Genomic DNA, 12,194 nt, shown 5'->3' on the forward strand with positions numbered 1-12,194 from the left:
AAAAAAAAAAAAAAAAAAAAAAACTTTGTACTGTTAGGAAATCCACACAAAGTGACAGAACTTAAGCAAAAAACATTGAAAAACTCCATCAAAGAATAAGGAAGCGGAAGAGATTGGATCGAGAGCATTTCTGCTCTGATACCATCTTAGATTTTGATATGCAGATCAAATCTAAGATGAATATCATTGATTACAAAAACATTATTAAGATTAAATCAATGATAAACATAAATAATCATAAAGAAATTAACCTACATACCAAAATCAAATGGAGGAGACAAATATTAAAGTGGTTCGACATTAATGGCCTACGTCCACTGACAAACCCCGTAGGGTGAAATATTATTGATCTTCAGATGATTTCTCTGAGATACCTTACATTTACATTGTAATTCCTATTTATATGAGTAATAGGATAAACAAGAATGAGTAAACCTAGAACAAACTTATTGTGTTGACTAGGTGAAGCTTATCTAGAGATTTACATGCTAGATTTGTTACTGACTTGGTCTTCTTTTGTTACCCACTTGGTCTTCTTATGTGCACATACCTTGACTCCAGTATCCTAACTTGCCATATATTCCAACACTTTCATTCCTTTTTATCCCGAAATTTTTTCATTTTTGAACACATATTCTGGTCAACTGTTTTGAATGTATTATTGTTTTCTCTTTAAAATGAACCCATAAAAATATACACATATTCGGATTTCGAGTGACGTACCGGGGAATTAGCCTTGTTAATGCGGTGGAAACCAACTCATTAGGAGGAAAAAAATTCTCAATCCGTTAGTTCGATTGAGGAATGTGGTAACAGAGATCTGCCTTGTTGAATTGTTAAGTTAATACTTATAACCAAATTGAATGTACGTAAGCACTAAAGCAGCAAAGGAACAATTTGTAGGTTGCAAGCATGGGCGTTCGGAGAAGAGGTAAACCTGCAGTTGTTGCTGAGGGAAGGTAAATATGTAATTTAGGAGTCGATTAGTGAGTTTCTTAGTTTCAGCAATGAGTAAAGATCTTTTAACGAATAAAACCATTATCTGTTTTGGACTTCTCCATGGTTTTATTATAAATTGTTATTGTGTTGTGTAGGAAATATGTTTACCCAGATGAGTGCAAGTACTGGACCGACGCTGAGAAAGTTGTGTTCCGAGCAACTAGAATTGGTCATTTACTTGACATTCCTGATGATCAGAAGATGTCTGGGCCAATATTTAGTTTCTTAATGACTAGGCGGATTCATGTACCAGAAGACGAAGAAATCTGGTTTAAAGTTGGGGATAAGGCATATAAGTCCATAGGGTACTGATTTATTTATTTTTGCTCTGTAGAACTACTACACTGGTAACTTGATTTGGTACTGATTTTTTTTATAATATTAGCATCACATAACTGACAGGTTTCCTGTCAAATTCATTATGTTCAGGGAATCTATTCTTGTTCTTCTTTTCCTCCTTTCTCTTTTTTTTTTCTTTATCATTTTCTCCTCTCAAGAGTTTAAATGACAAAATTGAAATCATACCACTTCTGAGAAGAGTTCATTGAGTTACGCATCTTTTTTGGGTGATTTTATCTTGTCATAAGGTACGAAAGTGTTAATTGTTACACCTGACATGGTTGCCAGTAGATCATTGTCCAGATAGTACTAATTGTTCTATAGCTAAGGGGTTACACTTAATAAATGAAAAACTCTTTAGTTAAGTTGCTGTTGATTCTAAAATGCAAATGAAATGTTTCGTGGCTTTCATTTCCTTTGCTTACGGTATACTGTTCGTAGAATTTTGGGCGGAGGCGCTATTTATCCTAAAATTTTTAGGGGCCACTCAAAAGGAATTAGGGGCCATCTTTTTATTCCCATCCATTGAAGGGGGTTAAGGGGTGTCTTAAAGATAGAGAATTGTCTATATTGTCCCTCACCTTTATACCAAATCTAAACATATATCCTATAATTTTATATCCTCCTCTTCTTTCTCTTTTCTACTCATCAAAATTTTTTTTGATCGTTAAAATTTTGATCAAAAACAAAGATCGTCGATCAAACAAATGTTATGATTAATTGTTTAAAATTAAAACCCAAAATCCATTAACCTTAAAGTTGAAACGTAAAACATCAAAAGAAAAAAAATGAGTTAAACAAACAAAACGAATAGATGATAGTAGTTGTGATTCAAAATTAGGATTTGATTACTTGAAGTCAAAATTTTGATCAGAAAATTTTCTTGGATTTACAGTAGCAGAAACATAATCGGTAGATAAAAATCTATTTTACCTACCGATTATGGTTGATGTTCTTGAATTTACAGTAGCAGAAACATAATCGGTTGGTAATAGTATACTTTACCTACCGATTATGGTTGATGTTCTTCATTTCTTAAGAACATCAACCATAATCGGTAGGTAAATTGATCGTATCTACCGATTATTCGTGATTCAAAAATTCAATTTCTCTGTACTAAAAGTTACGTACAATCGGTAGATAATGAACACCATTAACTACCGATTGTGAACGTAGAAAATTTCGAAATTTTATTAAGTTTTGAAATTTTGAATTTGGGGCCGTGACACAATCGGTAGATATTAAGCATCACTTATTAACACAATTTATTACCGATTATGGTCGTACCAAAATTCGAAAATTGATTATATTCGGAGGTTAAAGTAACACACTTTACTACTTATTATGGTTGTACCAAAGTTCGAAAATCTTAGGATTTTGGCAAAATCACATTTCGGGGCCAATATACATTCGGAAGTTAAATTTACTACCGATTATGGTAGTACTAAAATTCGAAAATTGAGTATATTCGGAAGTTAAAGTAACACATTTTACTACCGATTATGGTTGTACCAAAGTTCGAAAATTTTAGGATTTTGGCAAAATCACATTTTAGGGCCAATATACATTCGGAAGTTCAATTTACTACCGATTATGGCAGTACTAAAATTATAAAATTGAGTATATTCGGAAGTTAAAGTAACACATTTTACTACCGATTATGGTTGTACCAAAGTTCGAAAATTTTAGGATTTTGGCAAAATCACATTTTGGGACCAATAAACATTCGGAAGTTAAATTTACTACCGATTATGGTAGTACCAAAATTAGAAAATTTATTATATTCGGAGGTTAAAGTAACACAGTTTACTACCGATTATGGTAGTACCAAAGTACAAAAATTTTAGAATTTTGACAAAATCTCATTTTAGGGCCAATATACATTCGGAAGTCAAACTTACTACCGATTATGGTAGTACCAAAATTCGAAAATTGAGTATATTCGGAGGTTAAGATAACACACTTACTACCGATTGTAGTATTAACTACCGATTGTTGAAGGACAATTTTTCCATTACGAAATACGCGAGATAAGGGCTAGCTTATGTTTAGGTTTGGGTGACCCCATTCTGTCTTATTGTTGGCCCCTAATTCTTTTTGGGTGGCCCCTGAAAATGCTAGGCTATTTATACTCTGTCAGACGTTTGTGCCAGAGCTTGGAAAAACAATATGAGATGGTAAACTTAACCACCACTTTGTCTCATTATTACTGCATTTAGTGTCCAATATCCTTTGTTCCCAGATGTGGTGCAATTGAGTAAAGTTACATTTCTAGAGATTGAACTTAAATTAGTCGATGCTTGTAACTTAGGCAAGATCATGGGGTGTTCGTGCTTGGGTTGTTACTTTTATCTTTGGTTTGCTCTTTTCATTCATATTTTATTTGTATGGTGACATTATTCATGGATTCTAGTGTGTATCATTTTCTAGATAAATTGATTGCGCTAGCATTTTAGCTGGTGTCGTTGCTGCTGCTCACGGGTGGACTTGGTCTATAAATATGCTTTGTTTCTTACACCTGCTTGGAATTATAAATCTCAACAGTAGGGTGATATGATTAAGCTAGGCTATCTATGTTAAATCTCAACAAGGAACCTTTTTTGGTTAGTTCAACATATTGTTACTCTTAAACTTCAATTGAAAATTTGAAACAGACATGAAGGGGACCTTTTTTGGATAAAAACTTTGGTGTCTTGTTTTTCACCTTTGGCCTCTATTTCTGCTGCTAAATCTCTCTTTTTTTTGAACTTTCTTCCCCTTTTCCCACAGCCAGCTGAATTCTCAACACGATGCTCATTCAGCGATGCATCGACTTGTGCATCTTATGCAACTGCAGCTGATATGGAATCGGTTGGCTATCAAATGACTACAGTGGCCCATCTGAAGCAGTCCCATAAAATTGTGCTTAGGAGCTCTTGCAAAAGAATAAACAATCTGGATCAGATAATATGGAACTGTTAGTGGCAGAAATTGGCAGAATCAAGTAATCATCTTTAGATTTGTTTTGCGGCTGGATGGTATTTGCATCTTTAGGTCTCCAATTTAACTCCATTGAATCTGTTACGCGGGTTCATGTAGTCGTAATTGTGTCACCATGGTTGCTCTTTTTCAGAATGTATATGAGTAGAAATTTTATTAAAATTTTACTAGTTAAAATTTAACACTAGTGATAGAAAATATATATCTACTAATTAGAGTTAAACACTTAAGCCCACGAGAACTAGTGACTTTAAAACGGAACAACCTCATATTCTAATTAGAGTCGAACCCATCTTCCCTGAGACCTAAATTTTATCTATATACCCTAATTTTTTATTGAAACACAAAAATCGTAAAGTTGAGATCAAACCACTTGAGGCCTGATTAACAATAGAGCATGGACCAAAGCAATGAGTGTTGTCCCTATTGATGTTAAACATGATTGGCCTACTTCTCGGCTTCGGTAAATTTGCATGGCCTGAGCTGTTTCCTTTAGCTTGTGAAGACCTGCCTGCAAGTCCAAAATGCTAGAAGAAAACAAATATATACAAACGAGATTTTGGAAGATTGAATCAATTAACTTCAGAGATTAATAATTTCAAAGACATTCGTAGAGAAACATAACCTAAAGAAATAATTAACAGAGAGAAAAATTGGTACCAGCGTAATTTATGGAATAGCTTAATCCATCACACGCTCGAGCTTTCACGGATGATTGACGTATTTCTATCAGGACAAGAAAAGAAATATATCAGGAAAGAAGAAAAAAAGAAGAACAGAAGTCGGATGGAGAAGTGGAGAAAAAAAAACGAATTAGAGCGTTAAAAAAAGATGCAAGAGGTGCGTGTGTTAAGTGAGTGTGTGGAGTTGAGAGTGAGGTGTGTGTGTGAAGCGAGTGTGTGGAGTTGGATGGGTGCACATTACAGGAATGGGTAAACATTATATAATTACTATTCCCTATTGTGTAAATAAGTGGGTACACATTGTGTTTATAATGAGTTCCCTAAATTATACTTGTGAACACAACGAGATACAACGGGTATTCATTCTTATTATTCATTAAAATGGAAAGTGAATGACTATCCTTATTGTGAACACAACGGGGTATAATGGGTATACATTCCAAATTAATCTTTATGGTGAACACAATGTGAAGCATTGGGTACACATTCCAAATTATACTTTATTGTGAACACAATGTGTAGCATTGGGTACACATTTCAAATTATACTCTATTGTGAACACAATGGAAAACGGTGGGTACACATTCTTGTTATTCTTATTGTGGACACAATGGGATACGATGGGTACACATTCCAAATTTATCCTTATTGTGAACACAATGACAAGTACAATGGGTACACATTCACTTCCAAAATGATGATGTGATAATTGTTTACACAATGTAAACCTAATAGGTACACATTTTTAAAATAAAAATATATTTTTTCATATTGTGCACACAGTGATTAACAATGGGATCACATTCCATCAATTAAAATATCACTTAACACCATACTTTTTCTAAAAAGGTGTCAAAAAAATAATAAAAAATTATAACGTGGAGGATTTAATAGTCCTAACAATATTAACTCAAGGTTAAAATAGGCAGAAAAAAATCCATAAAACATTTCTGGGAATTTGAGAAAAATTGAACATTTTTGGATAAAACAATTCCAAGACCAACATTTTTGGCCATTGACCCGCTTTGCTTGGTAATAGATTAACCCAACTGTATACCTAAAAATCCTTAATTTCCAACAATATGCAGTTATGTACCTGAAAGTCCTTGTTGACCAGCATCCCTATAGCGCAAGCGATGGTAGCGAAAAGGGAAAGAATGAACTGAAATTGTAACAAAATTGAGTAAGTAATGTTTCTACTCACAGCAGTTACCTGATTCAGTGGAAGGTTAAACGACAACTTTCTTTGAAAAAAACAATTTATACAAATTTATTTCTGGTTAATTGTCTTCTCTTTGATGACGGGGTTATGGTGAGTAATAGCTAATTTCTACCACTTCAGCTGCCATATCAGATCAGCTGTTAATCAGCTGGTCACCTAGCTAGATCGTTAATTAAGGCCGTAAAACATACAAAATTAGTTAACGTAAATATGGCAAGTCAGATGTCGCGATCTATCTGTGGCACAAATGGCACACCGTTATTGTGTCACAGAGGATCTGAACCCCGACTATAATTAGATGGCAGAATTTAATGTTTTCATATCCTCCTCTATCAAAACGGATAACTCTCTCTGTCAAGGATCAAGATGTATTTATGTCCTTAAGATCGACTCGAACTTAATGTTAGAGTTGAACTTAAACCTCTACGGTGGGGATCGAACTCCTGACTTCCTCTTTACTTGAATTGATGGGATACCACTGAGCTATATTCTTGGATCCTCAAAAAGAAGACAATTAACCAGAAGAACTTTGTATAAATTGTTTTTTTCAAAAAAAGTTGTCGTTTAACCTTCCATTGAATCAGGTAACTGCTGTGAGTCTGTGAATCCCTTGTATAATAATTGTGATCGATTTATGAACCAGATCTACAATCAAACATATATTATGACTCAAAACACACTGAATTTAAGAGTTTTCATTCAATCATCCATCAAAGATCTAAAATTGTTCAAAATTATTTTTTTTAATGGTTGGAAAATTTTCTTATTAAAAGATCGAAAATCATCCTCAAACAGGTCGAGTATTAAAAAAAAAGCCCAACTTATGTAACGAATTCTCTCAATTCTGAGATAAACTTTTCTTGCAACGCGTCCGATTAAGCTTTTTCATTAAATAAAAATTGAATCATCAGTGACTTTTGAGAAAGAAATTTTTGTGGACATGGATGGATTGGACCATCACTGTGAAGTAGAAGAAGTACTAGATAAGGATGCAAGAGTCCTCTTACTGATGATCATGGGGCAACAACGAGGAAACAGAGGAGATTAGAGAAAAGAAGTTAGCCGATTTAAAAAAAAAAATTGTTTCACATTTTTCAGATGATATGGATAACATCACAAACCACTTTTTCCGCCACAATGGTTGCCACGTCAAATCAGCTGTCAAGTAGCTGTTAAACGGCTGGTCATATAACATTTCGAGGCAGCTATTAAGAAAGTATGCGTTGATAGTGATATTCCTCTCCCACAGTATATATTCACAGACGTTCCCTCAACAAAATCGTTCCTTATATTTCTGATAGTGAAGAAAAATATGAAGAATACGAAGAAGAAGTAAGTGATTCTGAAGCCGAGCGAAATGATGAAGATAATTCAGGCAAAAATTAATCATTCTTCGCTTGCTGTAAATTCCTTTTCTGCCTCTTGTATATCTTCATGTCTTTTGGAATGAACACCTTTTAAGTATTAATTTTTGCTCCTTTAATATATGTTCTTTTTGATTTATATTTGTATTCGCACATAGCAAAATGTCATTCTTTCTCGCAAGTGCACGAGACTATCAAATGGAGCAAATAACATTCTTCTTATATTTGTGTTCCCCTTCTTGCCTCTGTTAGTTGTCACATATTGATAGGATGATGAACATAATGTCGTTCTTTGCCTTATTTTTCTTGCCTCTGTTAATGCGAAGTTATTCACAACATACTTATTTTCCTGCAAAACAAAGTTAGCGTATATCTTATTTTTTTCATGAGGTCTTATTTTGCCTTCCTTAACTAAATACGGAAACAGAGAGTAAACCAATTTTTTAATTTCCATTGTTTTCGTTCTCCATTTTGTTTTATTTTTTAGTTAAAATCAAATTTGGATGAAACTTATCTTTTAATGATATAAAACTTATCCAAGACTAGTTTATTCAAGAATCAAAAAACAATAAGATGACCAAGTTTTATTTAGGCTTAATTCATCATATAATCAAGAAGTTAATTGGCACCATAGATAAAAGAAAATAATCAATCATCAATAGTCCTTTTATTTTGAATTGCCAATTCGAGATTACAAGATAATTGTACATCTGTTTTGAGGAAATCGTTATTAAGCCTTTTTCATGATTCATAAAATTTGTTTCCGTTATTTTATTTTTCTTACAAGTGTGCCTAATACTGCAAGTATGTTCCCACTAGCCTCATTCTTATCAGCCGTCTTTGTTTAAGACCTTATATTAACAAAAAAAGTAAAAATAGTTGGTCTCGTCTAAAAACTTTAATAATCAAGAATAAGATCATTCTTCTGATTAACATGTAGATAAACTAAGATCTTAATCAATTCGCATGAGAACGAAATATGATCTTATTCAGGGTAAAATATAGGAAGAATGTATAGAATTAATTAACGTAAATATGTTAAGCCAGATGTTGCGATTCTATTTGCAGGCACACATGGCACACCGTTACTGTGGCACGGACAATCTGAACCCCCTTTCCAGTGCATGAAAATTATAGGGACTATAGTCTATAGTATCAAAAAAAAAATAATATGGGGATTGTAAGTATTCATTTTGTTTGGTTTTGGCATATTCGCCGGGTTTTAGGAGAACTCAAAACATTACCAAAAAAAAAGACAAAAAACAAAGAAACTAAACTACACAAAACAAACTTAAAAAAGAATGCAGCTCTCTAAGAAAGACCTAACGGCTACAAGCAACACAACGAAGCCTCTCCCCGAACCCTCAAAACAACTCAAAGGAATTAATAAAAACCGAATCTCCACCTGAAGACAACCATCTGCCAAATAAAAGTCAATCAAACCTACTGAAGACCCACTAACTGAACACTAATTTAGAGAGAAACTGAGCTCTAGCTCCCACCAGCTCATCCCCCTTTTGATTGTCATCAAACTTCCCCACCTGAGATAACACGTAACCAGCACCAACACTACTTGCATTTGGGGTATGCTTACCACTTCCTTGAGTTTCTCCATCAGGCATAATCACCTCCTTTACCATCAACATCAACAACCATCATTTCATCCTTCTGCTTTTGAAATATATTGGACATGTAAATGTCCTGCCACAGCTGAGCAGTCTACTGCCACCAATAGAACCTAAGTCTTGCCGCAACTACACAGTCAACAACTTCCACCAGATGCAAGTCTTCAGCTGAGTCCGAGTCTAATGTATCCATATTTGTTGTAACAAAGTTGTAACTAGAAGAAAACCATCCTGTAATCTCGTCATTGTTGTTTAACTTAGATTGAATACTTCTATGTATGTACTCATATAAATAAGTAATCAATGAAATCAAAGTCTACACAATTGTGAGACTTCATATAAGGAATTCTAAATCTAAGATGGTATCTTCCTTGTAAAGATCCTAGAACCCTAATTTTTTTTATCTCTGAACTTCTCACAATGGATGGAACCTATGCATCTCCTCCACCTTCTCCAACCCATCAACATCAAGAAAATCAATCCAATGGAAACTCTAGACTTATCCTACATCCCTACGTCATTCACCCTAGTGATAATCCCGCAACTTTTCTTTTCTCTCGGCTTCTCCAAGGAGATAACTACGGTTCATGGGTAAGAGGTATTACAAAGGCATTGAATGCTAAAGGAAAATTGGGTTTCGTCGATGGCTCGTTGCCTCCACCTGTTGATGATCTAACCCACAGGTGCTGGAAAAGGTGCGATAACTTGGTAGGCAGTTGGTTGCTTAATTTTATACACCCAGATATTAGAGCAAGCTGCTTGTATGCTGCATCGTCTCATGCGATATGGAAATACCTACAGGTAAGGTTCTGTATTTCCAACGCTCCAATCCTTTTTCGTCTTAAGTCTGTTATTGCTAGTATTCGTCAAGAATCAATGTCGGTATCACTTTACTACACGAAAATCAAAGCCCTCTGGGATCAGTATGACTCATTGGTAGCAATCACGAAAGCCTGCATATGTGGTGCTGGAAAATCAGTGATGGAACGATTGGAACGTGATCGTGCAATGAAGTTCTTGCAAGGCCTTCACGATAGATTCTCCAACCTCCATAGCCAGATCTTGACTATGGAACCATTCCCCACTGCTTTGAGAATATTTGATCTCGTCTAGTAGGAAGAAGAACAGCAGAACATCACTTCTACCCCTATGCATGCTGTCGAATCAGCTGCAGTTAACACCAACAGGCACTTTCCTTCCTCATCTCATCCTCCAGCAAGTCACAACAAACGCCAGAGACCTCTTTGCGATTACTGCATCAAGCATGGACATGTACGGGATAAATGCTATAAGCTGCATGGTTTTCCTACTCCCTCCAGCATCTTGCCAGTTGCTGCTTCTGCTACAGCCTTGCCGCCTGATTCAACTTCCATTCAACCATCCATTCCAACTTTGTCCGCTGATCAGTATGCTCGTCTCCTAGCTCTTATCAATCCTCCTGCTAAGTCTACACAGATGGAGCATCGTGCCAATTTCGCAGGTACGATTTTAATTACATCTTTTTTTGATCCATGGTTTGTCGACAGTGGTGCTACACACCACATTTGCAATTCTTTACAATTTTTCACTTCTTATAATCCTGTCAAATCATTAATGTAAATGAAATTACCGGATGGATCATTTTCCGTGGTTAAGCATATTGGTGAGGTTTTTTTTCGCCCACGCTTAAGCTTTCAAATTGCATCATATTCCGAATTTTAAATTCAATTTTATTTCTGTGAGTCAGCTAACTCGCCAGTCCAACTGTATTTCTTACTTTTTCGAAAACATTTGTTTCTTTCAGGACCGAGTCACGAAGCAAGTGATTGGTCGGGCTAATATCATCTATGGATTGTATCACCTTCAAATCCATCAGCCACAACAAGTTTTGCATAAAGTCTTATGTAATAAAGCCACAATAGATGTTTGGCATTGTCGGCTAGGTCATCCTATCTTAGAACGTTTCAAATTTTTATGTCGCAATTTTGATTATATTCATTCCAGTTCTACAAACTTTTGTGATGTTTGTCCTATGTCTAAGCAAATACGATTATCATTTAATAAAAATAAACTTTCTTCCAAACGTTGTTTTGAGTTAATACATTGTGATATTTGGGGACCATTTTCGACACCCACTTTCACTGGTGCACAATATTTCTTACCTATCGTGGACGATTTTTCTCGTTGCACATGGGTTTATCTCATGCATACAAAAAGTGAAACTTTTAAATTCATCAAGTTTTTCACTAATTTTTTAACTACACAATATTCACACAATATTACTCATGTATCTACTGGAAACAAAGTTCCTTATTTACTTGTATTGCAACGTTTCAGTCTGACAATGAGACTGAATTTTTGTCCCGTAATATACAGACTTGGTTTGCTGACTGGGGTATACATCATCAACGCAGTTGTGTGTCTACTCCTCAACAAAATGGAGTAGTTGAACGAAAACATCGTCACTTACTCAATGTGGCTAGAGCTTTACGATTTCAGGAAAATCTTCCCATTACTTACTAGGGAGAATGCATTTTAATGACAGCTTATTTGATCAATAAAATGCCTACTCCAATCCTTTCTCACAAAACCCCTCATGAAGTTCTTTTGGGTAAGTTACCAAATTATCGACATTTGCGAGTATTTGGTTGTTTGTGTTTTGCTAAAAATACAAACATTTCATCTAAATTTGATCCCAGGGCAATTCCTGACGTGTTTTTGGGTTACCCACATAATCACAAAGGGTACATTAAATTAACCCTTGAAACTAAAGATATTTTTGTTTCAAGAGATGTGGTTTTCCATGAACAGTGCTTCCTTTTCAAAGATGCGAAGCTCCCTACTACAGATTCCGTACATTCTTCTTTACAAGAAGAAAAAAACTATGATGACGTGCCTGCACAGTATCCTGCTACTTATGCAAGGACTCCTATAGGGACTCCCATAACAGCTCCACACTATTCTACAGATGCCATTACTCCAGCATCTTCTACCTCTTCTACTT

The 12,194-nt window shown here is 35.0% G+C and overlaps 2 protein-coding genes across 2 annotated transcripts; both read left to right on the forward strand.

Moving 5' to 3' along the window:
* Positions 1-9,631: 9,631 nt before the first annotated feature.
* On the forward strand, positions 9,632-10,324 carry LOC113294032. The gene has a single exon (XM_026542461.1). The coding sequence runs from the start codon at positions 9,632-9,634 to the stop codon at positions 10,322-10,324; it is 693 nt and encodes a 230-aa protein (XP_026398246.1).
* LOC113293838 lies at positions 10,058-11,102 on the forward strand. The gene is made up of 2 exons (XM_026542322.1): positions 10,058-10,691; positions 10,995-11,102. Exons 1-2 carry the CDS (start codon positions 10,361-10,363, stop codon positions 11,027-11,029), a joined length of 366 nt encoding a protein of 121 aa, XP_026398107.1. The 5' UTR covers positions 10,058-10,360; the 3' UTR covers positions 11,030-11,102.
* Positions 11,103-12,194: the final 1,092 nt, after the last annotated feature.

This window comes from Papaver somniferum, chromosome 7 (assembly GCF_003573695.1).
Source record: "Papaver somniferum cultivar HN1 chromosome 7, ASM357369v1, whole genome shotgun sequence".
Classification (NCBI taxonomy): Eukaryota; Viridiplantae; Streptophyta; class Magnoliopsida; order Ranunculales; family Papaveraceae; genus Papaver; species Papaver somniferum.

Coding starts and splice junctions, on each gene's coding strand:
- LOC113294032 (XM_026542461.1), top strand. CDS start 9,632: ATGGATGGAACCTATGCATCTCCTCCACCTTCTCCAACCCATCAACAT.
- LOC113293838 (XM_026542322.1), top strand. CDS start 10,361: ATGCATGCTGTCGAATCAGCTGCAGTTAACACCAACAGGCACTTTCCT. Junction 10,692..10,994: donor GCATCGTGCCAATTTCGCAG/GTACGATTTTAA, acceptor TGTTTCTTTCAG/GACCGAGTCACGAAGCAAGT.